The sequence below is a fragment of the Balaenoptera borealis genome (assembly GCF_965194805.1).
Source record: "Balaenoptera borealis genome assembly, chromosome: 15".
Taxonomy (NCBI): Eukaryota; Metazoa; Chordata; class Mammalia; order Artiodactyla; family Balaenopteridae; genus Balaenoptera; species Balaenoptera borealis.
The window spans coordinates 32,878,121-32,903,339 of record NC_138871.1 but is presented as its reverse complement, the minus strand read 5'-3'; the positions used below and the strand labels follow the sequence as shown (position 1 = coordinate 32,903,339).

The 25,219-nt window shown below is 42.3% G+C and overlaps 1 protein-coding gene across 3 annotated transcripts in view; it reads left to right on the top strand.

Moving 5' to 3' along the window:
* ANTXR1 (ANTXR cell adhesion molecule 1) overlaps positions 1–25,219 on the top strand; it is a 241,630-nt gene that overhangs the window by 113,984 nt on the left and 102,427 nt on the right. The window contains exons 11-13 of one of the 3 annotated variants that reach the window (XM_082356371.1): positions 140–209; positions 1,704–1,780; positions 13,582–21,731. In XM_082356371.1, coding sequence (XP_082212497.1) covers positions 140–209; positions 1,704–1,780; positions 13,582–13,679 — 245 coding nt within the window. In that variant the 3' untranslated portion in view covers positions 13,680–21,731. Of the gene's footprint in view, positions 1–139; positions 210–1,703; positions 1,783–3,629; positions 5,358–13,581; positions 21,732–25,219 lie in introns of those variants that run through there. The other 2 variants (XM_082356370.1, XM_082356369.1) reach the window with 2 other exon arrangements.

Genomic DNA, 25,219 nt, shown 5'->3' with positions numbered 1-25,219 from the left:
CTCAAGATGAGTTTATATTTCAAAACATTACTGCTTTTCTAGTGTCTCCCAGGACTTGGTTGATGGTCTGTAGGAAGCACTGAATATGAAATTATAAACTTGCCTCACTCCTCTTAATCCAGTGACTTCCTTTTTACAGATGAGAAGCCCTTCACTGTGGAAGATACTTATTTGCTGTGTCCAGCGCCTATCTTAAAGGAAGTTGGCATGTAAGTTTCCACCAGCAACTAAACCCCACAGCCAGGGAGGAGAAAGGAGGTAGAGGGGACAAAAGGAGGAGAAAGAGTCTCTCTTCATTATCATCATGGAGCCTTTCTCTAGACTCATCCACATAATGATAATGGCGCCGATGCTTTGCAGTGAGCCAGACACCAGGGTAAACGTTTCACAAAGGGTCCCTCCCTTTATCCTCCCAAGAGCCCCATGAACCAGACACACACCATCCCAATTTTACAGATGTGAAATCTGTAGCTGAGAGAATTTAAGTAGCTTGCCCGAAGGTCAGACAGCAGTAAGTGGAAGAGTATGGGTTCAAAACCAGGTCTGTCTGGCTTAATCACAGCTACATTTCTAGAAAGCTCTCATGCTTCTCAAAGCACTCTCATATCGTAACCTCACCCTGTCATCGTAATTGCCCTTCTAGATGATGATATCCTTTCTTAGAGATAAAGAAACTCAGAAAGGAAGCTCAAAAAGGATAAGTGGGTCCACGACCGGTTCAAGACCCCACGTTCAGACCCCTCTGAGGCCACGTTCAGTGTTCCTTCCTCAGCGTCTCTCCAGAGCACCATGTATTCGGCCAGGCGGCCCGAGGTTCCCTGAACTAATTTATGGAGAAAATCTTGCGATGGGGCAGTTATAGTAAATGCTGGTGAGATGAGATCAAAATATTCAAGAGGAGGGAGAGAATTAGCACCCTGAGCAAGAAAAGAAATATGCGGGGAAACAGAGAGGCAATGTTTGTTAAAGAACACAAACTAGCCTCTCTGTAAACACATCTATAATAGGCTGAAGATAGAATGGAGGTTTTAAGGAAAAATGCTAAACTTGCTCATCTGAATTCTGCTTTCAATCATTTGTTCAAATTACAAAGCTTCCAACCCTGGTGGCCTAACGTCAGCCTGTGATACCACGGATTCCACAAACTAGCCCCGTGTCCATGCTGCAGAATGCAAGCTTGTGCTTCAGTGAGCATCTTATAGATGGGAGGAAATAGAAGGCAAATTCATTCATTTACTGCTGTACCTCTGTGAGTTGGCTGGGTAGCAACAAAACCACGGCCATCAGAATCTGATCACTGAGAGTCCAGATAACAATACAGTTTCTAGCTTGACCAGTTTATCTCCCACTGATTTGAACCATTTTTTAAGAATACTTCTTCATACTACAGTGTGACAAGTAAATTAAATGGGAGCAGGCTCTGCCCATTCAATGCAATTCTCCACAATGTAAGAAGGGCTGGATACGCTGCCTTGATACACCAGCCAGGTGTATCCCGACATCTCTCTAGAATGTTAGAGGTGGGTGGGCCCTGGAGACCATCCTCCACATCTTACAAATGAGACAGCTCAGGCCCCCAGAGGAAGAGACTACAGTCCCAAGGGTAGTTCAGAGCAGAGCCCTTGGGGGACCTGTGTGTCCGGCTCTCGGCCCCTTGCTCCTTGCCCACATGCTGAGTATCCTTGGTTCCCGTGTCATTGCAGGAAAGCCGCGCTTCAGGTCAGCATGAACGATGGCCTCTCCTTCATCTCCAGTTCTGTCATCATCACCACCACACACTGTGTAAGTCATCACCTTTCCCTTTACTGAGAGTTTCATTGGCATTACCATCTCCCTGGCAAGTTTTTTTTTTTACCAGTTCTGCCTTCTGTTCACTGAGCTTTGACCCTGGCACTGCTAGGCCAGCCGTGGGCTGCATCGGGGGCTGTACACATATCAGCAGTGTATCAGGAATACCTGTGCTTCCCCGGGTTCCTCATTTCTGTTACTGAGGGTGAGACCTGGACACACTTTCACAACCAGATGGCAGGGTGGGACCAGGGTCTGTGCAGTATTGAGCGGGGATGCCTGGATGGACTGGGTCTGGGAGAAAATTCATAGAAAAAAATTGGACGGTATATATAGGAAACACATCTTAGGGAGTTGTTCCTCTAAAAGGAAGCAGGAAAATGGGGCAATAACTGAAGGAAGAAGTGGAGTATAAAGAGGCTTTTATTTAGAATGGAAGAAATTGCAGCTTGTTGATATGATTGTGGAAATAATCCAGGAGAAAATGGAAAATTCATGAAGTAGGAAAGAAGCAGGGAGGGGCCCTATGACATAGGGGTTGTGAGGCAGAGTGTGGACTGTATCCTCTTCCAGCTCCTCAGATGCCCCGTCTCTGGATCCTTCGTGGCACGTAGCATTCATCTCTGACTACACATAAGATCACCTGGAGAGCTTTTAAAAAATATGGTTGCCCTGACCTCATGCCAGACCAGTTGAAACAAAGTCTCTGGAGTGGGCCCCAGCTTTGGTGAATTCATGGCCCCCTTGGGAGGGTCTTTTGTGCAGCTATGGCTGGGAACCCTTCAGCCCGTGTAGTGGCTCCCACGGTCAGTGATTTGGAGCCCAGCCCGTCAGAGGGCAGTCGGGGCTTGGTTAGCTCATGTACAGATCTCAACCCCTAATATGAACATTTCTGAAAGAATCTTTCTCTGAATATTCAGTTTCTATAACCAAATGCACTTTTCCCATGAGCTCACTCTAGAGACAAATGTGTTTTGGCCTGATGGTCAGCTTAGGCAGATCCCTTGGTCACTTCCTGGCTGGCCTTTGGAAGGCATGTCGTTAGAACCCCTCAGTGACTGGGGTTTGTGTCCTTAACACCATCCAGGTGGATGAGAGAGAACAGGCAGGCCCTGGAGCCAGACAAGGGAAAAATGAGTTGTCTCACAAAGGAGCAGGAGGCCAGGCCTCACAATGGACAGCACACCTTCCCAGCTCCCCTGCCTTCCCCTACACACACACACACACACACACACACACACACACACACACACTTTCCATCCTATGTTAGGAACCAACCAGTTTTCTTGAAAGCAGGGTAAGCCAGTGCAATGGGTACAGACAATGGAAAAGTTTTACTGGACCAACGTAAGAGACTAGGGTTGTCACAGAGACATGTCACCACTGAGAAATGTCTGTGTCTCAGGCATGCCTCAGTGGAATGTCAAATCTGGAGACCAAATATGAAAACTGGATTCAAGACCAGTGAAATTTCTCCAAGCGTGCCCTGCCTGATTCTTTTAGAAATTGACCCTTTTGGAAACTGCCAACCTGCAGGAAATGATTAAAATACCCCAAATCTAATAACTCCATTCCAGATTCCTCCCTGTTTTTGAATGATCCAACAGTTTGGGCCTGTATTTCTCATTATATCTGACCAGACCAGAGAAACAGCTATGCCCCGAGGCCGCGAGGGCAGGGAGGTGGGAAGGGGAAATATCTTGGGGCCAAGCCTGTGGTGTGACCGAAGCAGGACTACAAATTTAAGTTCTGGACCTCTAAGCCAAGAAGAAAGGGTGTCCTCACTAATGTACCCCAAAAGGAAAAGAACTCCTGGTAAAGTCCCTCTTGTGTCTCCCCAGCTCTTTCCAACCTGCACTTATGTCTCCCATCTCCTTCATCTGAGTGCAAGTCATTAAGTGTTCTGCTCGACTGACCCTTGACTGGCACCACCTCATAACGTCTTCTGCGTTATTGCCCTGTCGCTTGAGAATGCTGCATGTCTACAACAAAATTATAAGCACCCTAAGATTTGAGATCCAGGTCCATTCACTCATTTATTCAACAAGTATTCACTGATTACGCACAATGTGCCGGATAGGCACTGCCCTGGGTGCTCGGGATACATCAGGACACAACAGACAAAAATCTCTTATCTCGCAGGGATGCGGGGAGAGAAGGCAGACAGTGAACAATGGACGTAACAAATGAATCGCACACTATGTTAAGAAATAATATAGGCTGCAGGAAAAATAGAGCAGAGTAAGAGGTACTGCTTGAGTGAGTGAGTTCAAATTTTAAATAGAGATACATTGAGAAGGTGACATTTGAATAGAGACTTTGAAGTTAACTGTGAGGCACCTGGGGAAAGAACACGCCAAACGCTGAGCCCCAGTGCTCAGAGCACACAAACCAGGGTCGCCTGGTGTGTACAAGGAAGAAAGTGGTCGGTCACTGGAAGAGAGCGAGTGAGGCGTGCAGTAGGCGGTGAGGTTATGGGGATGGAGAGTGGAGGGTCTTGTGAGAACTTCAGCTTTTGCAGAGGCACAACGCAATCTGACTTACACTTGAAAGATCACTCGGCTGCTGGAACAGCCCGTGGAAAGACAAGGATGGAAGGACCATGACTAGTTGGGAGGGTTATGGCAATATTTCAGGCAAAAGTGATGATGGTGGTTTGACTCAGAAGGGAGCAGTGGCAATGAGAGAAGAGGTCAGAGTCAGATGTGTCTTAAAGGCAAAGCTAACCTATTTCCCAAGTATTAGACATAGGGCTTGAGAGGAGAGGAATCAAGAATGGCCCCAAGGTGCAGCCACTATGGAAAATAGTATGGAGATCCTGTAAAGAACTAAAAATAGAGTCGCCATATGATCCAGCAATCCCACTCCTGGGTATATACCCAGGTATATACCTGGAGAAAACCATACTTTGAAAAGATACATGCAGCCCACATGTTCATAGCAGCACTATTTACAATAGTCAAGACATGGAAGCAACCTAAACCTAAATGTCCATCGAGAGATGAATGGATAAAGAAGATGTGATATATATATATATATATATATATATATATATATATATATATGTAATGGAATATTACTGATCTGTAAAAAGAACGAAGTAATACCATTTGCAGCAACATGGGTGGACCTAGAGATTATCATACTAAGTGAAGGAAGTCAGAAAGAAAAAGACAAATACCATATGATATCACTTATATGTGGAATCTAAAATATGGTACAAATGAATTTACTTACAAAACAGAAACAGACTCACAGACATAGAAAACAAATTTATGGTTACCAAAGGGGAAAGGGGGTGGGAGGGGTAAATTAGGAGTTTGGGATTAACAGGTACAAACTACTGTATATAAAATAGATAAATAACAAGGTCCTACTGTATAGCATAGGGAACTAAATTCAATATCCTATAATAAATCATAATGGAAAAGCATATGAAAAAGAATATATATATATATATATATATATATATATATATATATATGATACTGAATCACTGTGCTGTACACCAGAAACTAATACAACATTGTAAATCAACTATACTTTAATAAAAAATTAAAAAAAAATAATGACCCCAAGGGCTTTGGCCTAAGTAATTGAAAGGATGGAGTTGCCCTCAGTTGACAGGAAGAAGACTGAAAGGGGAGAAGATTTGAGGCAGAGGGGGAATTGGGAGATCAATTTTGCTGTCGACCAGTTGTGCGACCTTGACCGAGTTATTTAGCTCCTAGGTGCCTCAATTTCCTAATCTGTAAAGTTAGAAAAATAATAATTTACATCTCTTAACAGTATTGTGAGTATTAAATGAAATGATTATGTAAAGTGCTTGGCGGAAGGCCTGGCCAGTAGTAAGTGCTCAATAAATGTTAATTGGTATTATAGTGGAAGCTTAGTCAAAATTACTGACCTAATTGGAGATTCTTCCCAGAGGGTCGGCTCCCCCCTTCAGAGTTCCTTATAACAAAAGGACTTTTCTGACACAAGATATATTCCTATGAGTACGTGTTTGTCACTCGACCAAGCCCAGGTGATTGAAAGGGGACAGACAAGCCAAAATCATCCAGAGAAGAGGACCTATATTCAAATATTCAATCCCAATCTCCAACAGGTCCTACACAGAAGCTCAAATTAAAAAGAGTAAAGCCACCACTGGGCAAAATAGAGATGCAGGTGGGGTGTGTGGTAATCCAGAATATGAAGTAAGGTCTTGGACTTGCCTTTGTTTCTTGGGCAGCTGGTTTGGAGGACAAGGTTTTTAGATCAAAAACTATCCCCTGGGCCTGAGTAAAGGGTTAGACTTGTCAGTACCAGTCTCAGCCTGCCCAGTCCATCACCTGGAACCAAAAATAATTTTAAAATATGTAGTTGAGCCTCTTTTTTTCTTGCTTTATTTGGTGCCCATTTGGACAACCATGTCACAAGTTTTCAAGACCTGCAATGAATAACTGTTGCCTCTGCCAGGAGCAGAAATTCCATGAAGTTTTACAGGAAAGAGAGTTTTCCATCCAAGAGCTAAAAGATTCCTATACTAATGGTAAACTTTGTTGAGCTCCATGACTATAGAAAATGGTCAAACATCCAAAGCCCTCTCTTCCCGGCATATTAAACACATCCCACCTCTAGAGTCTTCACTGGCCTCCTTTTTCTTCTCCAACTCTGGCAATAGGTGGAGAAAGTCACTAATATGGTGCTGCTCTAAGGGAAATAGAAAAAAGAAGTTTGTCCTTTTGAGAACAAAGCAAGTAAATGTAGGACCTTAAGGAACTTTTCATGAAAGGTTGTCTTCTTCTGGATAAGTACCTTAAAATTCTATAATTTCCCACCCAAGGTGTACAAAAATCAGAGAATCATTCAACAAGTATTTCTCAAACCCCTCCTGTGTCTCCAGTGCTCCATTTACATTTGACAAGTCGCCGTCCCTAAGGAGCTTAAAATCCAGCTTGGGAAATGAGTCCAACAAGCACATGAAAGAGTATGTAACAAAGACCAAGATTGCAGAAGCCAGGTGTATAAATGCTATAGGATTTCAGAGAGGAGAAGAAGGGGTGAATCCAGGAAGAGTCACAAGGGCTTCGTGGAGGCAATAAAACCCAACTGGTGATTTGAAAAAAAATGATAATAACAGGTAAGAAGTGGGAAGGGGCCCTCCCCTAAAGAGAAACCAACCTGAGCAAGGTCTAGATATGGCTATGACCCTAGTTTGTTCATGGTCCTTCCCAGGAACCATGATTGTTTTCTTCCTTTCCTCTCATTTTGTATCAGTTTCTGGTGCCTTCTAATTGGGGGCCATTTCTCAGGTTGGCAACTACTCTCCTAGGATGTACACTCCACACCCTTGATCACCTGGTGTGTAGCAGTGAGGCCCAGCTGATGCTCCTCCCTATTAACTGTGATAGGATTCGATTTGTGTTGGTTTCCAGGCTGGAGAATCACAATCTTTAAAGAAAGAAAAGAGACCTGAAGTTAGACATTGAATCTAAAATCAACGCTAACTCAGTGGAGAGCCTCTCTTTCCTCCTGATTTATATGCAAACCAGCCTGACTACAAACAGTAACAAGGTTGAGTAAATTTGAGAGGACCCATGGCAAGTCCTATTCAGAGAAATTCTTTTTGAATGAAAATAAAAATGCAACAAACTCAGTCCTAAGGCATCAAAACAAGAACAACTGCTCTGTGATTGCAGTATAATGGAAGAATTAAGAATATAGGATGTTGAGTCAAAAATCCTAATTTCAAATCCTAGCCCTTCCACTTTCTAGAATGATCTCAGGCAAGTTAACCTGAGCCTGTCTCAGAGGCTGTCCTGCACGGCTGTTGTAAAGATTAAAAAGGGTCTTGAGGTACATGGTAGTCTGTCAAAGAATGACAGCTGTGTATTAGTTTACTGACGTTCTCTTTCCTTGCCAAGTAAAAATCTAATGGACTGTCTGATTACAAGGTTTGCTGTTCATTATAAACAGGCTATTTTCCCCTGATTAAGAAGTATGCTTCCTTCTGAGTCCATGATAAGCCTGTATTTTAGAAACAGGCTGGGAAAAACTTTGAAGATGTTGGTTGCATGATAGTGAGGGAAAACAGCACCAGTAAATTAGATCTGGTGATAAGTCAAACTGGGTTAGGCTGCAGTTTCTTCACTATTTTTTTTGTATAGTTGATTTATAATATTGTGTTAGTTCAAGCATACAGCAAAGTGATGTAGTTTTATATATATATATTCTTTTTCGGATTCTTTTCCATTATAGGTTATTACAAGATATTGAATATAGTTCCCTGTGCTCTACAGTAAATCCTTGTTGCTATACAGTAAATCCTTGTCTATTTTATAAACAGAGGTGTGTATCTGTTAATCTTCACTATTTTTGAAAAAAAAAACTTTTCTCAGTAAATGGATCTAGGAGTAACATAAGGGGAATATTTAGACTATTTAGAAGAATTAATCAAAACAAGTACTTACTAAAGTTGATGCATTATTACCACATAGAAAATTTCTATTATTATTTAAAATATTCTATAACGGCCAGCATGTTTGGACTTATTTTATCAAAGGAGGTACCTTTTCATGCAGATGAGGTCTGCAACCTCAGAAGGGATTTTTCTGACAGATTGGATCCTCCAGTGTCCCCTGAAATAACCATGACTCCCTGGGGTTTTGGAGTATGGTTTGACTTCTGTGAGGATTAACATGGTGCCAACTTGTTTCCAGTGCCATTTTAAGCCACTTTATCCTGCAGATTTCATGAATTGAAACTATTCTTTTCCCAAACTAGTGGTATTTTTCTATCGAGAAAGAGAGAGAAAAAACGTGTGTGTGTGTGTGTTTATGTGTGTGTGTATGTGTGTGTATGACTGTGTATGTGTGTGTGTATGTATGTGTGTGTATGTGTGTATGTGCGTGTGTATGTACGTGTGTATGTGTGTATGTGTGTGTGTATGTGTGTATGTGTATGTGTGTGCATGTGTGTGGATGTGTGTGGATGTGTGTGTGGATGTGTGTGGATGTGTGTGTGTATGTGTGGGGGGGTGGGGCAGAGAGAGGGAGAGAGGGCGCTATCTCTACAATGCACAGGACGCCCCCCTCCACCCCCGCGACTACAAAGAACTATCCAAAATGTCAATAGTGCCAAGGCTGAGAAACCCTACAGAATCAGAATTTCATAGGGAAGAGCCCACAATTCTGCATTTTAGTAAACTTGCCAGGTAAATCTTAAACACACAAAACTCTTATCATTATACTTACCTGACATTAATTGTCCTCCAAAGTTTAAAAAATAAAGTCATTAAAACCTATTTAAGAAAAATCATTCACTCTCTAATCCCATTCATTTAAGAATCCCAAGATTTTAAAGTCAGAACCCTCTCTTTTATGTTTCTTCTTTTGGACCCTATCTTCTGGTGTAAAAATAGGAATTTGCCTGAAAGAATGATTTTAGCCAAAAATGACCAGTCTGGGGACCACTTTGTGTTGCCAAAGACTGCAAAACTTTCTCTCCAAATGCCCCTCTCCCATATTCCAGGTTGTCTCTGGGTTTCCTCCTCTCAAACTAAGGCCTGCCGGACCAGACTTGCTGCTCTTTGTTTCAGGAAGACAGAGCCCAGCTAACATCAGTATTGTCTGTAACACGTCATGCCTCCCAGGGTCTCGCGAGAAAGTGGGCCTCCAGCTGCCACACAGCGATAGGTTATACATTTGGAAACAACTGGAGACTTAGAGAAAAGAAAGCACAGATGTTGGAAAGAGCCATTGTCTCACAGAAAACAAATTTATGGTTACCAAAGGGGAAAGAGAGGTGGGGGAGGGACAAATTAGGAGGTTGGGATTAACATGTACTCACTACTGTATATAAAATAGATAACCAACAAGGACCTACTGTAGCACAGGGAACTAAACTCAAGATGTTGTAATGACCTATAAGGGAAAAGACTCTGAAAAGGAATGTATATATATACACATACATATATATATATATATATATATATATATATATAACTGAATCACTGTGCTGTACACCTAAAACTTCCACAAAATTGTAAATCAACTATACTTCAATTTAAAATTATTTTAATTAAAAAAATAAAAATAATTTTTTTTAATTTAAAAAGTTTTTAAAAATAAAAAAAAGAGCCATTCTCTCTCATGCACAGTGTAGCCCATATACTCCTAGAGGAAAAACAGACTGTCTCATTCACTATTGCAACCCAGCACCTGGCATAATGCCTGCACATAGTCATTACTCAGTAGATAGCTGGTGATTGAATGAGTGAATGAATGGACTCAATCAAGGGTCACACTGAGCCCATGATTGTACCTGCTGGTAGGAGAGGAAGGGAGCCAGAATGAGGTAGGATTAGAATAGGGGCACCCAGCTGGTTGGAGGGTAGGCCTCCAAAGAGGATGACCACCAATCCAATATGCATATCCAAGGAGCATGGGGAGCTTGAGCATGAATTAAGAGGACCAAATCTGCCAGATGAGAGACCACAACCAGTGAACCAGGCAGGGCAAAAGTCATAGGCCTCTTTAGAGCAGTGCTAACTCCACAAGAGCAGACCTGGAGAAGGGGGTCTAGAAATAGCCCACTCAACTGGATCAAGATTCAGCACAGGCGCTGGCCCCTGAGAGTCTACAGCACAAGGCTGGAAGGCAAGCAGAACCATAGAGACTGATATGGAATCTAAGTAACTACATTTGCTAAAAGTCCAAGGAACACAAAGATATAATACGTGAGAAACAGACAAGTACTCCAAGGATTTGCAATTTAACGTGATAAGTTCTTTAATCGAGAAACGAACAACGCCTAGTGATACCAGGAAGCGGAGTGTCTGGGGAATCAAAGAAGGATTCACAAGAGAGATAATAACTGAACTGGGCCAGGAAGAAAGAGTAGGGATTTACTCAGGGTATGGCCTGGGTAAAGGCGTGTTTGGGGCCAGTGGGGCTGTGATTGGTTGGGGTGGGGTATTAGGAGAGAAAGCAGAGACAAAACAATTGGGACCAGTTGGAAAGCCTTCCTTAGCTGCTATATTTTGGAGTTGCTTTAATATTTAATTTAAGTATAATACAGGATGCAGTTTTGATGTTGAATTCCAGTGTCTCCTCATTCAGGAAATAAACATCTTTCATCTTCAAAAAAAGAACCTAGATAACTAGAGAAAAGCTGTGACATGGGGAACAGTGGCATGCCCTGAGTTCACCCTGGAATACCAGAAACTTAGGCTATGGCAGCTCAAATAATCTGGATGCCGCCAGCCAAGGCTGAGGTTGCACAGACAGCCTTGATCATGGCTAGCTCAGAAGGGAATGTGCTAGAGCCCACAGATGAATGCTACAGTGGCTGTAGCTAAGAGGCTTCGGACAGAGGGCAGGGACCACCTTCCAACACTGTCTACAGAGTTCTGTTCTAGGCGACTTCCTGGGGGTCCATTTTCTAAGTCAGTTCAATTCTGTTACTAATTGCTTTGAAGTAACTTAGGAAAATGCAAATCCTGCCTAGGTTTATAGTCATATAAGTATCTAGGTAAACAGACAGTTGGCATGACTGCCCTTGCCAAAATTTCTTGAATTTCACCAGCCTAGTAGGGAATGAATCCAGTAGCCTGTGCTGAGTGGCAATCTCGCCTTCCAACATAATAAAAAATTATTGCTCACTCTTCAGAGAAAGTAAAAATCAGAGAAGACTTCTTTCTTCTATTTCTTTTCCAAGGTAAACAAAATAGTCCATCAATCAAAATAGGGAGCTATCTTTGGAGTAGCTAATTCATACCAGCAGCTATAAGCATGTGGGCCTCTTCATTAAGGAAAGAAGCGTAGAGAAGCAGTTGCTGGTCGTAAACGGGGCCAAAGATCAAGACTAACGTGTATTGAAATAGCACTGTGGGCAAAGTGATAGGGACTCAAAAAAGAACAGCCTTGCTTGCCCTCCAGAAGCCTACAACGTAGTTACCGAGGCAGAATACATACTCCAAGAGGTAAATATATATATTTGGGGGTGCAAAAGGCAAATATCACAGGGCACCCAGAAATTCTTCGTCTATTCCAAAGACTCGTGAGCCTCCACCCAGGCCTGTGCATAAGTAAATTGACACAAGCACTACACACTTTGGGGAGAGTCCACTTAATGGGCTTAGTGGGTTACTTCTAAGTTATGCTAAGAAGGCATTCACTTCTTCCTGCAAAAGGGAGCTGGACAGATCATTTTAGAAATTCAAGGATAACATGTAGGCAGCTCATTATTTACTCAGCCCCAAAACTCTGTCCCTTAAGACAAAAACTCTGTCTTTCCCCCAAACTGTTTCTCAATTACAGGAAACAACCCTTGGAGAAGACAAGTCCCTTCCAAACAACCAGTGGAGAAGGGCAGGACCAGGGCCCGCACCCTGACATTCCCTATAGATTTCTTCACCCTAACATCATTCCACTTCCTGTCCAACTCACTCCCACGCCCATCTCTCTCCTTCCTCATTCAACCACCGTCTCTTCACAGACGGTGAAGAATTCTTATCCCGGAAGAATAAGGGGAGACTGGATTGGAGGTGAAATAGGAGACTGACCTTGCAGAGAGTTTGAATGACAGAAAATGGAGCCTGGGCTATGGGAAGTCATTCAAAGGAAGCACAAAGCAATATTTTTTGAAGACATTGGGATCAGATCAATGTGGCAAAAATCCCAACCCTTAAATAGCTGGCAGAGGTCCTAGTACACAGTAGATACCCAATTTTAGTTTCCTTGCGCTGATGTTATAGGCTCTCTAAGAATCAGTGCAGTGATACGGTTCCCAAAGAGACTCTGACTTCTGGTTGAATTAACAGAAGTATGGTATCTGAGACTAAGGAAGTGATGAACCTTTCAACTTGGTGAAGGTAAAATCTCCTTTCAAGTATGATATTAAATAGTAAAGACACTTCAAAGGAAAACCTTGAAAAACTGAATATGTGAAAAAAGATTACCAAATATGGTAGATCAGATAGAAGAATAGAATTGAGACTCTTTAGCCTGAAGACATGACAAAAAACTTGATGGCCATTTTTATTTGAAGGGCTGTCCTGAGGTGCATCTGCTTTTATTACACAATAAAATACAACATCTACACAGATCTAAATAAAAATAAATAATAAATAATATAAAGTAATAAATATACAATAAAAATAAAATAATAATAATAAATCTGAAAATACAGTATCTATACAGAGCTAAGGAGTAGAATAGGCTGTTAGACAGTTTTTGTTTCAGTTTTTTAAAAGGTCCTTCTAATTGGATGCTACAAACAGGTGGAAATGAGCTCCCTGTTGTATTCAAGTTGTACTCAAGTCCAGGCAACTAGACAAGTTGGCAGAATTACATAAAGGCCATTCATGCATCAGATAGGCAATTGGACTGGAAAAGCTTTCAGTCTCCTTCCAATGCTGAGAGTCTGAAACTCTAGAACTAAAAGTAAGCTAGTGAAAGAGTAAGGAAAACATTAGCAGTCCTATACAGTGTAACAAATGAGTTTGGCTTTTATATTTTGAAAATAAATATGAGAGCCTCTTGTTGGTGACAATGGAGACTGCAGTTCAAACTAGCCAACACCCCCCTAATACAAATGAGATTATATTTCAGACTAAAGTGAACTTAAAGCTCCTCCCAAGAACAATTTGTGTTCAAATAACCTCAAACACACCCTCTCATTTACAGGCAACTGATACACTAGTCACAAATCATTCTCATCTATTTATTAGGTAGTCTCAGTAGAGCCATACATAATTCAAGGTCTTTTTTTATGATATCCTAGTATTTTTTTATTATTATTAACAAGATGACCTGTGGTTTCTTGTACAGTCATTAGAAAGGAGGGCAAAAGACCACAGGAATATCAGAATGCCAAACGCAGATGTCATGCTGTTTATGAACTGAAATAAAAATAGTTTGGCAGCACCTCTATTTTGATAACGCTTGTATGCATAAAAACCTTTTCAAATATGTTTTGGAGGATTGAGCTGATTTGTTTTTCTTGGATATTTGAGGAATTGGCTTTCAATACTTTTATCTCAAAGCATTTTAAAGGATATTTGCCCTAAGTTTGAAATTTCCTTGTTTTGAGAGTAAATGAGGGGATAAAAAGGATTTTTCTGAATCTGTGCTTCAGGAAACTCTGAGATAAGCACGTAATAAGATGGTAATATTTATTTTTAGAAATAAAAGTTAAACCCAAATACTAATCCATAACCAAGATAAATATAAAGGACCAAACTCAGCAGTTAAAAAACACAAGCTTGATAGACTGGATGCTCAGATATCAAACAATCAAGCTTCTTTGAATATAAAATAAGAATTCCCAGTCTCTGAATAAAAACCTGAGAGAAAATACATGCCCTCAGTATACGAGCTTTAGTGAAATGACCAGTATGTGCATTTATGCCTGCTCTTGGGTCATTGGGGCTATTCCAAAGGGTTGAGTCTTTGGGGTTGAGCATTCTGGATTCACAAATCCAGTCGTGCAAGGCACAATTGCAGGAAGACGTGCACGGTTTAAAGAGGATCCAAAAGTGTGTGCGTGTGGAGAGAAAGAGAAAAGGGTGGAGGTGCTGGGGCAGGAAGAGAGGGAGGACAGATTAATAATTTGGGAAATACGACCATATCGCAGAGAAAGCCTGAGAGCATCTTCTGCCAGCCCTAAAATAATGCCAGCTCTTTAAATGATCCAAATTTGGCAAAAATCAGTGAACTAGGCTATCACAGAACTGGAGGAGACAGCAACCAAACCCAGGCCACATTGTCCTTGTTGGGAGACTACAGTCAACAGTGCACCAAATCACAAGCTCTCTCCGGGTCCTTACACATGTCTTCTGATCAGGATATTATTGGGGATGTGATTTACATTGTTTGCACTCCCAAAGAGCAGACAAACTCTTTCCTCTGCTCCCTACAGAATGACAAGGTCCCACCAGGGTATGTGAGCGCCATTCCTTTTGCAAAGCAGCCAATTTCTCACCTGTTCATTAGGGCAGCAAGGAGATTCAAAGGTCAGTGATTTAATTTACAGCTCCCCAAAATAAGAGTCTTTGCCACAAGCAATACGTAACTAGCATTCCTTTGTTGTAACTGTGGTTGCTAGAACAGATGTTAGTTTAGCCAGTGCCCAAAGCAGTGGGCTTAATATTTTGTTTCATTTATTTAAAAAATTAAAAAGCACTTGAATAATTGGCAACTAAAATATTCCTGGGTTTCTTTTACGTACCATCCAGAATCAGGAAAACTACTTCATTTGCAGGCCAAGGAAGCATGAAAGGTACAGCTAAGGCAATTTTATTTTATCTGCATTGCCCAAATTCATGGACTTAGAAGAGGTAGCTTAAAAGCTCAAGGCTTTAAAGATTGTATGTAAAAGACGCAGACTCACCGAAATAAATATCTGCCAAAGGCTGTTCATGATAGAGTCCAATCTGGCAACCTCGGTTGACCTTTAGCTGCCGGCCTTAAAATTCGTGAATGCAAATTTTAGATCCCTAACAGATTAAAATATCTGATGATGAGCCAGTATTTGTATTCCATAATTCCTCACTCTAAATAAAGGTATGTTCATCCTTACTCTGTGCCTTTGATCAAATTTCACTTTTCTCCTGGAATGCCCTCTCCTCTCCACCTACCCAAATTTCACCATGGCTACAAGGCCTGCCAAGTGCTGCCTGGACCTGCCCCAGGTTGCCTCACCGATCTTGGCAAGCCTCCTGAATTCCCTCTGCTCTAAGCTCAAGCACTGTGGTTTATAACATCATTTAGAGATTAACTGCACATAATGCGTGCTGCTCTTTGAGCAAACTCTGTGAATCAGTCCTGACTTTCTAACTGGACGGTGATAACATCTTCCAGGATTGTAGGCTGACTTTGTTCATCTTTCTGTGTCTCCTACTGATGATCATGTGTCAGAAACTCAGTAGAAAATGATTTTTTGGTTTCCTGATACCCTATTATGCAGGTTAGAGACATTGTTTTAAGGACTAGATCATCACGGTCACCAGTAGTAAGCGTCTATCTCTGGACAGTGCCACCCAATCATAAACATGGCCTCCACCTTTCCAAGTTCATAATCTAAAGCAACAGCTAACAGTATAGAGACGGTATGCCTGCTTACAGATAGTAGATAATAATGATGCTAACATATGAAGTATGATCAATAAGGCCAATTGAGCATATGCATTAAATAAATAGTTACATTAAAGGCAAGTAGACAAGTCCCTGTAGCTAATGGAACAAAAAACGAAAAAGAGAAATTAGTCTTTCGCTTCCAATGTCATAGTATTTGAACATTACTGAGTAACTTTCTCTGTAATCCTATTTCAACAGCCCACTCACAGGAACTAAGGCATTCTGAGTACTTATGAGTTACATCTTGTCTGCATTATTCTCTAAAAACTGGTTTTGATTAACAAGCTCTATGCATTTTATGGAAGGGAAAGTGCTGAATGAATCCAAGACCTACTTATTATCACCCTCACCATTGCGAGTGACTTGAAATTTCTCTACTGGATCAGGGTGACAAGAGGATGCTGGAAAATCTTGATACAGAGTGTCCTGCCATGATAAGGACCTCAAAGCTTGAGTATGTAGGAGTGTGGCGTCAATCTTCCCCTTCACTGCGTACTAATGATGGCTTATCTAAGTCCTTCTGGTATTATTTTTATAAGGCAAAAAGTAATAAGATGTATAGCAAACTAGAATTGACACATCCAAATTATTACTGCCCCTTCAAAATATTTACCTTGGAAAGCTGTATACTTAAGAACGCTGTCAAAATTTCAGCTATCTTCTGCACTCCTGCTGTGAAATTGCCGTGACTTTGAAGGCACAGTATTTGAATATCCTCAGTCGGGGAATTAGGGAAACATCACCATCATTTGATATCAAAACAACTCCAAAAGTTGTGGGAACCAGGTCTGGTGAATGGTGGGTTATCAAGCTGGGAACCTCACTGATAAAAAACAAAGCATGACTTAGAAGATATCAGATTTACTTTCTGTGGCCTATAAATTGGTTTCAGAAACACTTCCAAGGGAGGTGTTTCAGAATTCCTTTGAGCACTGGTTGAATCATTGGAGAGTCTCCAGCATCCAAAGCCACCAGTTTGGAGGGAATTAGATTCATTTGGGTGTGGGAGTGCTACTATATTCACTACATGTACAGCCTCATTACTTTATAGCCCTGCTTTTGAAAAAGACTTCCACAAGGGCTTAGGTAATTCTCACCTAATATGTTTTCTATACTGCCTACTTCGTGGGTTAAGGAATCCAGTATCCTCAGTGCCTATCACTTTTATTACCATTTCTAGCCCAGATTACCTCTCAGGTAGCAAGAATAAATCATCATATTTGATTATGTTTTACCCTCATTAATGTTTGACCAACTTTAATGGAAGCTATTAAATTTACCATTGGAAAACTCACTTGGATTTCCCTTTCCTTGACATTGCGATGGCAACCTGAGGGCCTGTGGTTTCCCAAATATGTAACCTGGGACCACCTACCAACACCATAGCTCAGTCACAGTTGCAAGAGGTTGTTCACAGGAATCAAATTTATTTACCTGAGCCAAGTCTGGACACATCACCAAGAACATGGCTTGGGCATAGAAGCAAGGGAAGAATGGAAAGGAAAGTCACAGTTATTGAAGGAAGACTGGGCCAGGATCTTTACGTACCTTATCCTATGTAACAGCAGATCAATCCTGGGAAGTAGGAGTTATCTCAATTTCATATATGTTGAGAAAAGGAAGTTTAAGAGAGAGGTTGGGTAAGTTGCCTAAAGTCCACATATCAATTAGTGGAAGAATTAGGACTTAACTTTAAATTTTACTGAGTCCAGAAATTGAGTTATTTGTAGTGAGGTGGATGGACCTAGAGACTGTCATACAGAGTGAAGTAAGTCAGAAAGAGAAAAACAAATACCATATGCTAGCACATATATATGGAATCTAAAAAAAAAAAAAAAAGGTTCTGAAGAACCTAGGGGCAGGATGGGAATAAAGTCGCAGACCTACTAGAGAATGGACTCGAGGACACGGGGAGGGGGAAGGGTAAGCTGGGACGAAGTGAGAGAGTGGCATGGACATATATACACTACCAAATGTGAAATAGATAGCTAGTGGGAAGCAGCCGCATAGCACAGGGAGATCAGCTCGGTGCTTTGTGACCACCTAGAGGGGTGGGATAGGGAGGGTGGGAGGGAGATGCAAGAGGAAGGAGATATGGGGATATATGTATATTTATGGCTGATTCACTTTGTTATACAGCAGAAACTAACACAGCATTGTAAAGCAATTATACTCCAATAAAGATGTTAAAAAACAAAAACAAAAACAAAAAATTTTACTGAGTCCAAAGCCCAAGCTCTTTGCAGTGAGGCTGGTGAGCTATTTCCAGTGACGGGACCATGGAGGGGGTGGTGAGCAGCCTGGGGCAACATTGGCGCCTGTGCCATTTCTGCCCCCCACGAGCTGTGGAAGGCGTTAATCTGCCAAACTGTCATTTCCCTCAGTCTAATAAATACTTGAGGGACAAGTCCTTTTATGTTTGAAACATTGTATTACATCTCAAAGTCACAAAGATGAGTAAAGTCAAATATATGTCCTCCAGGGGCTTATAGTTCAGTGCGAGACACATAATGATATAATATCTATAATATACAGGAGAGGCTAAGATAGAGATATAAGATAAAATGAGAGCCCAAACTCAGGGCTCAGTGGTAGCATTTGCTTGTCTGTGTTCCCCACGCAACCACAAGGTGTATGATTAGAGAGACCGTGTCCATCTTTATGCCATTGCTTGTAGAGGGCCTGGCACATAGTAGGTGTTCAATAAACATGTAAGGTATAAATGCACCGGGTGGTGCCTGAGCTAAGACTTGAAAGATGAAAAACAGTTGCCCAAGCAATGAAAGGAAGAAAGGGTGTTTCAGGGAGAAGAACATGAGAGAGCAGTGAGGTGTATACAGGGAACTTACACGTGGTTGAGTTTCGTCAAAGCACAAAGTGTAAGGAAGGAGGTGGTGAGAGAGGAGGTTGGAGAAAAGAGAGGCTTAGTTGTGAAGGGCCTTGAGCTAAGGACTCTTGGACTGAGGGATCCATAAATGGATTCTGGGGATTTGATGGACCCCCTCCTCCAAAATTATAATCAAAATTAGTGAGCTTGTGTGTAAGCGTGAATGTGTACTTTTCTGAGGAAGGGATGTATCACTTTCATCAAATTCTCCAGTATTAAGAACTCTGGACAATGAAGAGATGTTGAAGAGTTCATGGGTGGGCAGAGCTGTCATAATAACATTTTAGGTCGATGACTCTAGACGCAGTGGTACAGGATGGAATTTGGCTAACAAGGATGGTGGTGGAGGAACCAGTGAAGCGATAACTACAACTGGCCAGAAAAAAAAAATTCTAAACCTAATCAAGTATTGGAGAAGGAGTAGGCAAGGGCAGATTCAAGAAGTCCTTAGGTGGTCAAAGGAGCAGATGTGCTGATAGGATGGTGTGACCCTCAGGTAGGGGAGAGAGGGAGAAAAAGAAAACTGAGATGGACTTCCAGATCTCCCACTTGGGTTGATAGGTCATACCATTGAATGAGGGGAAGAGAACGAACAGTTTCAAAGGGGAAAACAGTGAGTTCAGTTGGAACTCTTGAGTTTGCCGTGTCAGTAGGGCCTACCAGACAGTGGAATGACCCTGACTATGACCCTGAAGCATAAGGAGAGATCTAGGCTAGAGATAAAGAGTTGAGTCATCAATATCTAGATGAGAGTTTAAACTGTGAAAGGAAAGGAGACAGCCCATGTTTGGAAAGTTTTAGAAAGAGTTTTAGAAAGACAGCAAGGAACCAAGAATGCATCCATGGGTCTTACAACATGGTTAGCATATTGAATGCCACCGAATTGTATACAACAAATGGTTAAAATGACAAATGTTATGTGTATATATATTTTACCATAATTTTTTAAAGGGAGAGAAAAGTAGACCCTCAGGCACAATAAAAAGTATATACCTTTCTTAAAAAAATGGATCCATGTGGCATACTGACATTTAAGGGACTGCATACAAGGAAAAGCCCATGAGGAGGTGGGCAAGGAATAATCAGAGATAGGAGGAAGGAGGCTGAGGAGAACACTGCCACAGATGCCAGGGCAATAGAATTCCAAGAAAATGCAGGGTGGGATGGGCGGAGAAGTTAGATAATGGCTAAAGTTACTTCCAGAAATAACAGTCAGAATATATAAGCTCTGGGAGAGAGAGAGAGAATTTTGGTCTCTGGGCTTGCCCATCCAGAACTTCTCAGCAGCAATAAAATGACTTAAATTTCATCTTTCGAAATAAAACTTGCCTGTACTCTGCCAGTTTTGTCTGGGCAGGAAACAGAGCTCATACCAGCTGCTGAGGATGGTTCGAAATTCCACTTCAGAGCACTGGAATGTGACACCTCCCAAGAGGCAGCCTCTGCCCAGGGAGGGAGCAAAGCTGCCTGGAGTGGAGGGTGAGAGGTGCAGCAGGGGGTCCAGAGTCCTCCAGCCTCCCTGGGAGGAACTGACACTCCTCTGCCTGCTCACGGGTTCTCCCATCTGAGCAGGAAAAGTCAGCATGTCCCTGGTCCCTTAGTCTCTGTCTGCACATCTCCCTCTCACCCAGATGGCCTCTTGGGTATTTAGAACAAGCAAGTGGCCATGAGATCACAAGGTCATGGACCAGAACTGCCCCTAGTGGAAGGGCCTCTTTCCCTTGAGTGCTTTTCGACAGTGCCTCAAAGGCAATCTCACTCAATACCAGAGAAAGAGGGACAGGGCCATGGATGGAGGCAGGAGAGGAAGAGGGACCACTGGGTAGCCTCACGTCATAGCAAAGCCTCCTCGTCGCGTCCTGGAGTGCCCTGTGGTATCATCATTTACCAACTGAAACCAGGGAAACAACCTTGCCAGCTTTTAAAAATATCTAATAGATCATCAGCTGTTTTCCTGTCATATTTTTGGCAGGATTTGGCTAATAGCCCTTCAATGTGGCAGAGTAAACCTGCTAATTCATTCTTCAGGTTAAATGTTCAAAAGAGAGCCTCATCTAACCATGTGAAAGAATCTGAGTATCTTCAGTAACTCAGTGGTGGCGCTCAGAATCCACAAAACCTAGCCTAGATCCTAGAACTGCAGCAAACCCACCACCCATCAGGGAGGGCTCTGCTTAGCCCTTTGTTAGCAATTCCCGTACACTGTTTTCAAAATGTAATTGTTACAATTACCAGGGTCCATCCTGGGGGAAGTTAAGATAAGAGATATTGGAGGGATCACTGTCCTGGGGGCAATAAAGCATGTGAACAAATAGAAATGAGACCCTCAAACCATGTATGGAAACCTCAGTATTGCCTTTGTTGTTGCGGACTAGAGACTAAGGCTGAGTGTGGCAGCAAATGGGCTGGAAACTGAAGCCCAGGATGAAATAGCTTCGCCAGCGTCGTCGCGGGCATGGGGCCTGTCCGGGGAAGATGCACAGCCAGGGGCAGAGTTACGGGAATGCTGTGCTCTGGCCTTGTTTACTGAATGAGTAAAGGGGAAGAAAGGCCTGGAGTTTTACACACAGCGCCCTCAACGTGGAAGGATACACAGGAGTGGGGAAGGATGTTCCCTCCTTAACTTGGTTAAGATGGTTTTCCAGGCAGAACTGAAGACACGTCATTGGCTACGTAATAACCCCATCCCTGAACGACAAGGAAGAATCCCAGTTCAAACCCAGCTTGGAGATGGGGGATTCCACCAAGTTTCTTTAACTTGAGCTTCCCCCAGTTTCCCATCATTGCTCTCAGTTTGACCCTCCTCCCTTTACCCTGGCCAGCAAGCAGCTAAGGCCTATACAGAAGTCTCTGAAGCCACGGGGAACAACAGGCAGGGGCCCACTGGGGGCCTTCCCCCCATTGTAGGGACAGTTTTTTTTTTTTCCTTTTCTTTCTGTTTTTTTAAAGATAAAATGTTCAGAGCCAAAAAAAAAAAAAAAAAAAAACCACCGTAAAAAAACCAAGACAGGAAGCAGCAGCGATGCCTGATTCTCTGTTGCCCAGAGGCCTCCCTCTCTCCTGTCACACGAGATCCCTCACCCGCCTGCCGTGTGTCAGAAATCCAAAATTACTAGAAACCTAACCATGTGAGAGATGCCTTCATTATTCACGTTTCCAAATCTATACTCTTGAAAACAATGCCTCCTCATCTTAAAAGATGCCCTCATTTGGTGAGCCGGGGACAAAGGCATTTTAAAAAGCCATGATGCAGGGATTTGCCTTGCAAACCAGGCAGGCTTCAGGGAAATTGATCCTAACAAGGAATGACGAGAGGAAGGAGCGGCCCAAGCATCCTGCCCTCGTGGTTAATATTCTGTGTCTGCATGTTCCACCCCAGGCCTCTGTGAGCATCTTACACCTCAAGATTCATAGGAAAAAAGTCAGTCTCTCATGCAGCTGCCTTATGTTTAGTCTTTCAAGTATAGATATTTCTTAAGCGAATTTTTTATAAATCTGACATTAGAGTGTAATGATGAAGTAGAAGGGGGGCAAGGTTCTAAAATCAGACTGTGAAGGTTCAATTCCCAGTTTTGCAACATTAAAATTGAGGACATATAAATATGTCCATAAGTGGTACGGGGAGGGTCTGAATAAGTTACATACCTTCGCTGAGTCTCCTTGTTCCTTACCTTCAAAAAGGGGATAACAGTTCCTGCAACAAGACTGCTTTAACAAGTCTCGTTTAATTAAATGAGCTCATGCATAGGTAGCACTTTGCATAGTGCCAGGAATGTAGATAGCGCACAATAACAGTCGCGATCGTTAGTAAAATTAGTACAAAGACATCCGTGAAAATGCAAGAGTTTCAGAAGGAGTGACCCTGTAAAATGTCATCCTAAAAGACTGGGAGGAACTGCAGGAGCCTTCCACCTGGGCCTTCGATCTCCAGTCTTCCCCTCCTCAGGTCCATACTCTATGCGTTGAAAGCATTTACTTCCCAAGAAACAAGTCCGAACACAGTGCCCCCAGGTTGAAGCCACTCAGGCTCAAGATAGAAGCCATGCCCCTCAGCTTGGGCTCCAACAGTGGGGACCCTGCCTCCTTCACCCCTACACCATGCACTTTGTGTTTGCTTTCTGTGCAGGAATGCCAAGCTCTCCTTCGCCCTGAGGGCGAGGATCCAGTGTCACCTCCTCTGTGATGTGCTAGTTCCAGACACTTAGTTCTTAGTGCTTGCTGAGGGCAGTAACCTGCTGGTTGAACTTGTAGGCTGTGGAACCAAATGGCCCAACTTTGTTAAAAATGTAGTTTATTGAAATATAGTTGATTTGCAATGTCAATTTCTGCTATACAGCAAAGTAATTCAGTTATACACATATATACATTCTTTTTCATATTCTTCTCCTTTATGGTTTATCACAGGATATTGACTATAGTTCCCTGTGCTATATAGTAGGACCTTATTGTTTATCCATTCTCTATATAATAGTTTGCATCTGCTAATCCTAAACTCCCAATCCATCCCTCCCTCCCCCTTGGCAACCACAAGTCTGTTCTCTGTCTGTGAGTCTGTTTCTGTTTCGTAGATAGGTTCATTTGTGCCATATTTTAGATTCCACATGTAAGTGATATCATATGGTATTTGTCTTTCTCCGTCTGACTTACTTTGCTTAGTATGATAATCTCTAGGTCCATCTATGTTGCTGCAAATGTCCTTATTTCATTCTTTATTATGGCTGAATAGTATCCCATTGTATATATGTACCATATCTTCTTTATCCATTCATCTGTCAGTGGACATTTAGGTTGCTTCCATGTCTTACCAAATGGCCCAGCTTTAAATTCTGGTTTCTCCCTGTGACCTTGGACAAGCTGCTTCTTCTGTCCTTACCTCAGTATTTTTATCTGTAAGATAGGAAAAAAACAATATTATTGAATTCATAAGGTTGTTAATATTAAGTGAACTAACATATGGAAAGCATGTTAGTACATATTTAGAAAGGACAGTCCCTGGCACATAGTAAGTGTTCAGTAAATATGAGCTATACTGATAACAAGTATTATTATCATCACTATCATTATTACTATTGCACCAGAATGTAAGCTTTAAGACTCGAGAGGCTGTTTGCTTTTTTCATTGCCTGGCACATAAAAGGTGCTGCATGAAACTCACAGATACAGAGAACAAACTAGTGGTTACCAGTGGCAGGCGGGAGGTTGGGGGGGGGGGGGCAACAGAGTGGTAGGGGGAGCGGGAGGTGCAAACTGTTGGATGTAAGATAGACTCAAGGATGTACTGTACACCACGGGGAATAGAGCTCATATTTTGTTATAACTGCAAATGGAAAGTAACCTTTAAAATTGTATTAAAATTTTTTTAATTTTTTAAATAAAATAAAAACTATCCAAAAATAAATTAGTTAATTAAAGGTGCTGCGTGTACAGCTGTTGAATAACACACAGGCCCCTGAGTGTGGGTAACGGTTGATACATATCCCTCAGCAGACCATGAGCACCTTGGTTCTGTCTAATCCATCCTTACCGCTGAGGTCTGCTCCGTGGGCACTGGACGGACCCTCAGTAAACGTTTGCTGAAGGAATCCATGAATGAGCCTCCTCCGAGGTTGCATGCACATGTTACCCACTTGTAGAACATTAGCTTCATGTCTAAGTTTGTCAAAAATTCATGCCCTTTGTCTGACGGTGACTCTTTTGCACTGGGTGTTTGTATATAATGGTGCTGGAAGATCTTGAAAACCAGGCAGTGCATTGGGGGGCTTTACCGGGGGCTGCATCCAGAGTAAGGGTCAGTTCCTTCAAGAGCTCCTGCCCCACTGCGTTTCCACTCCCCCAGCGTCCCCACTGCACCTTGCGCCTGCTGAGCCCCACGCTGTCCTCCTTCGCTACGGAAGGGAGGACGGGGAAGAGACAGATCAAGCCTGGTCAGAGATAGGCCGGATGAAGCTTTGTCTGAATTCAGGAAATCTCCTTCCAGAGCTGAAGCTTCCCCTCTCCCCTTGTGGTCCCGGTCCTCCACCCTGCCCCCCCGCCCCCGACTTCACAGGAAAACTCCTTCTTTTTCCAGAAGGAATTAAAATAATTTTCCCCACAATATATCAGCCTTTCTGCTTCAGTTCCTCTCTCTAGAGTGAAAATAAAATCAGGAGAGGCGAGATTGCATATAATGGGAATAAATGCAGTCCGTAGTCTTTACTAAATTATAACTTAATACTGAAAGACCACTGTTTTATAAGCCTTGCAGTAACCAAACCACTTATTATTCCGACTGCAAACAGATTTATGGTCTGAAATGGCCACCATGTTTGCTGGCCATGAGGAAACAATGGGAGGATGAGTTACAGCTCAGCGTCTGACATGATAGCTTCCATCCCACTTGTCCGGCCATGTCTGCTTACATCTTATAGCTCATTTTCTCCTC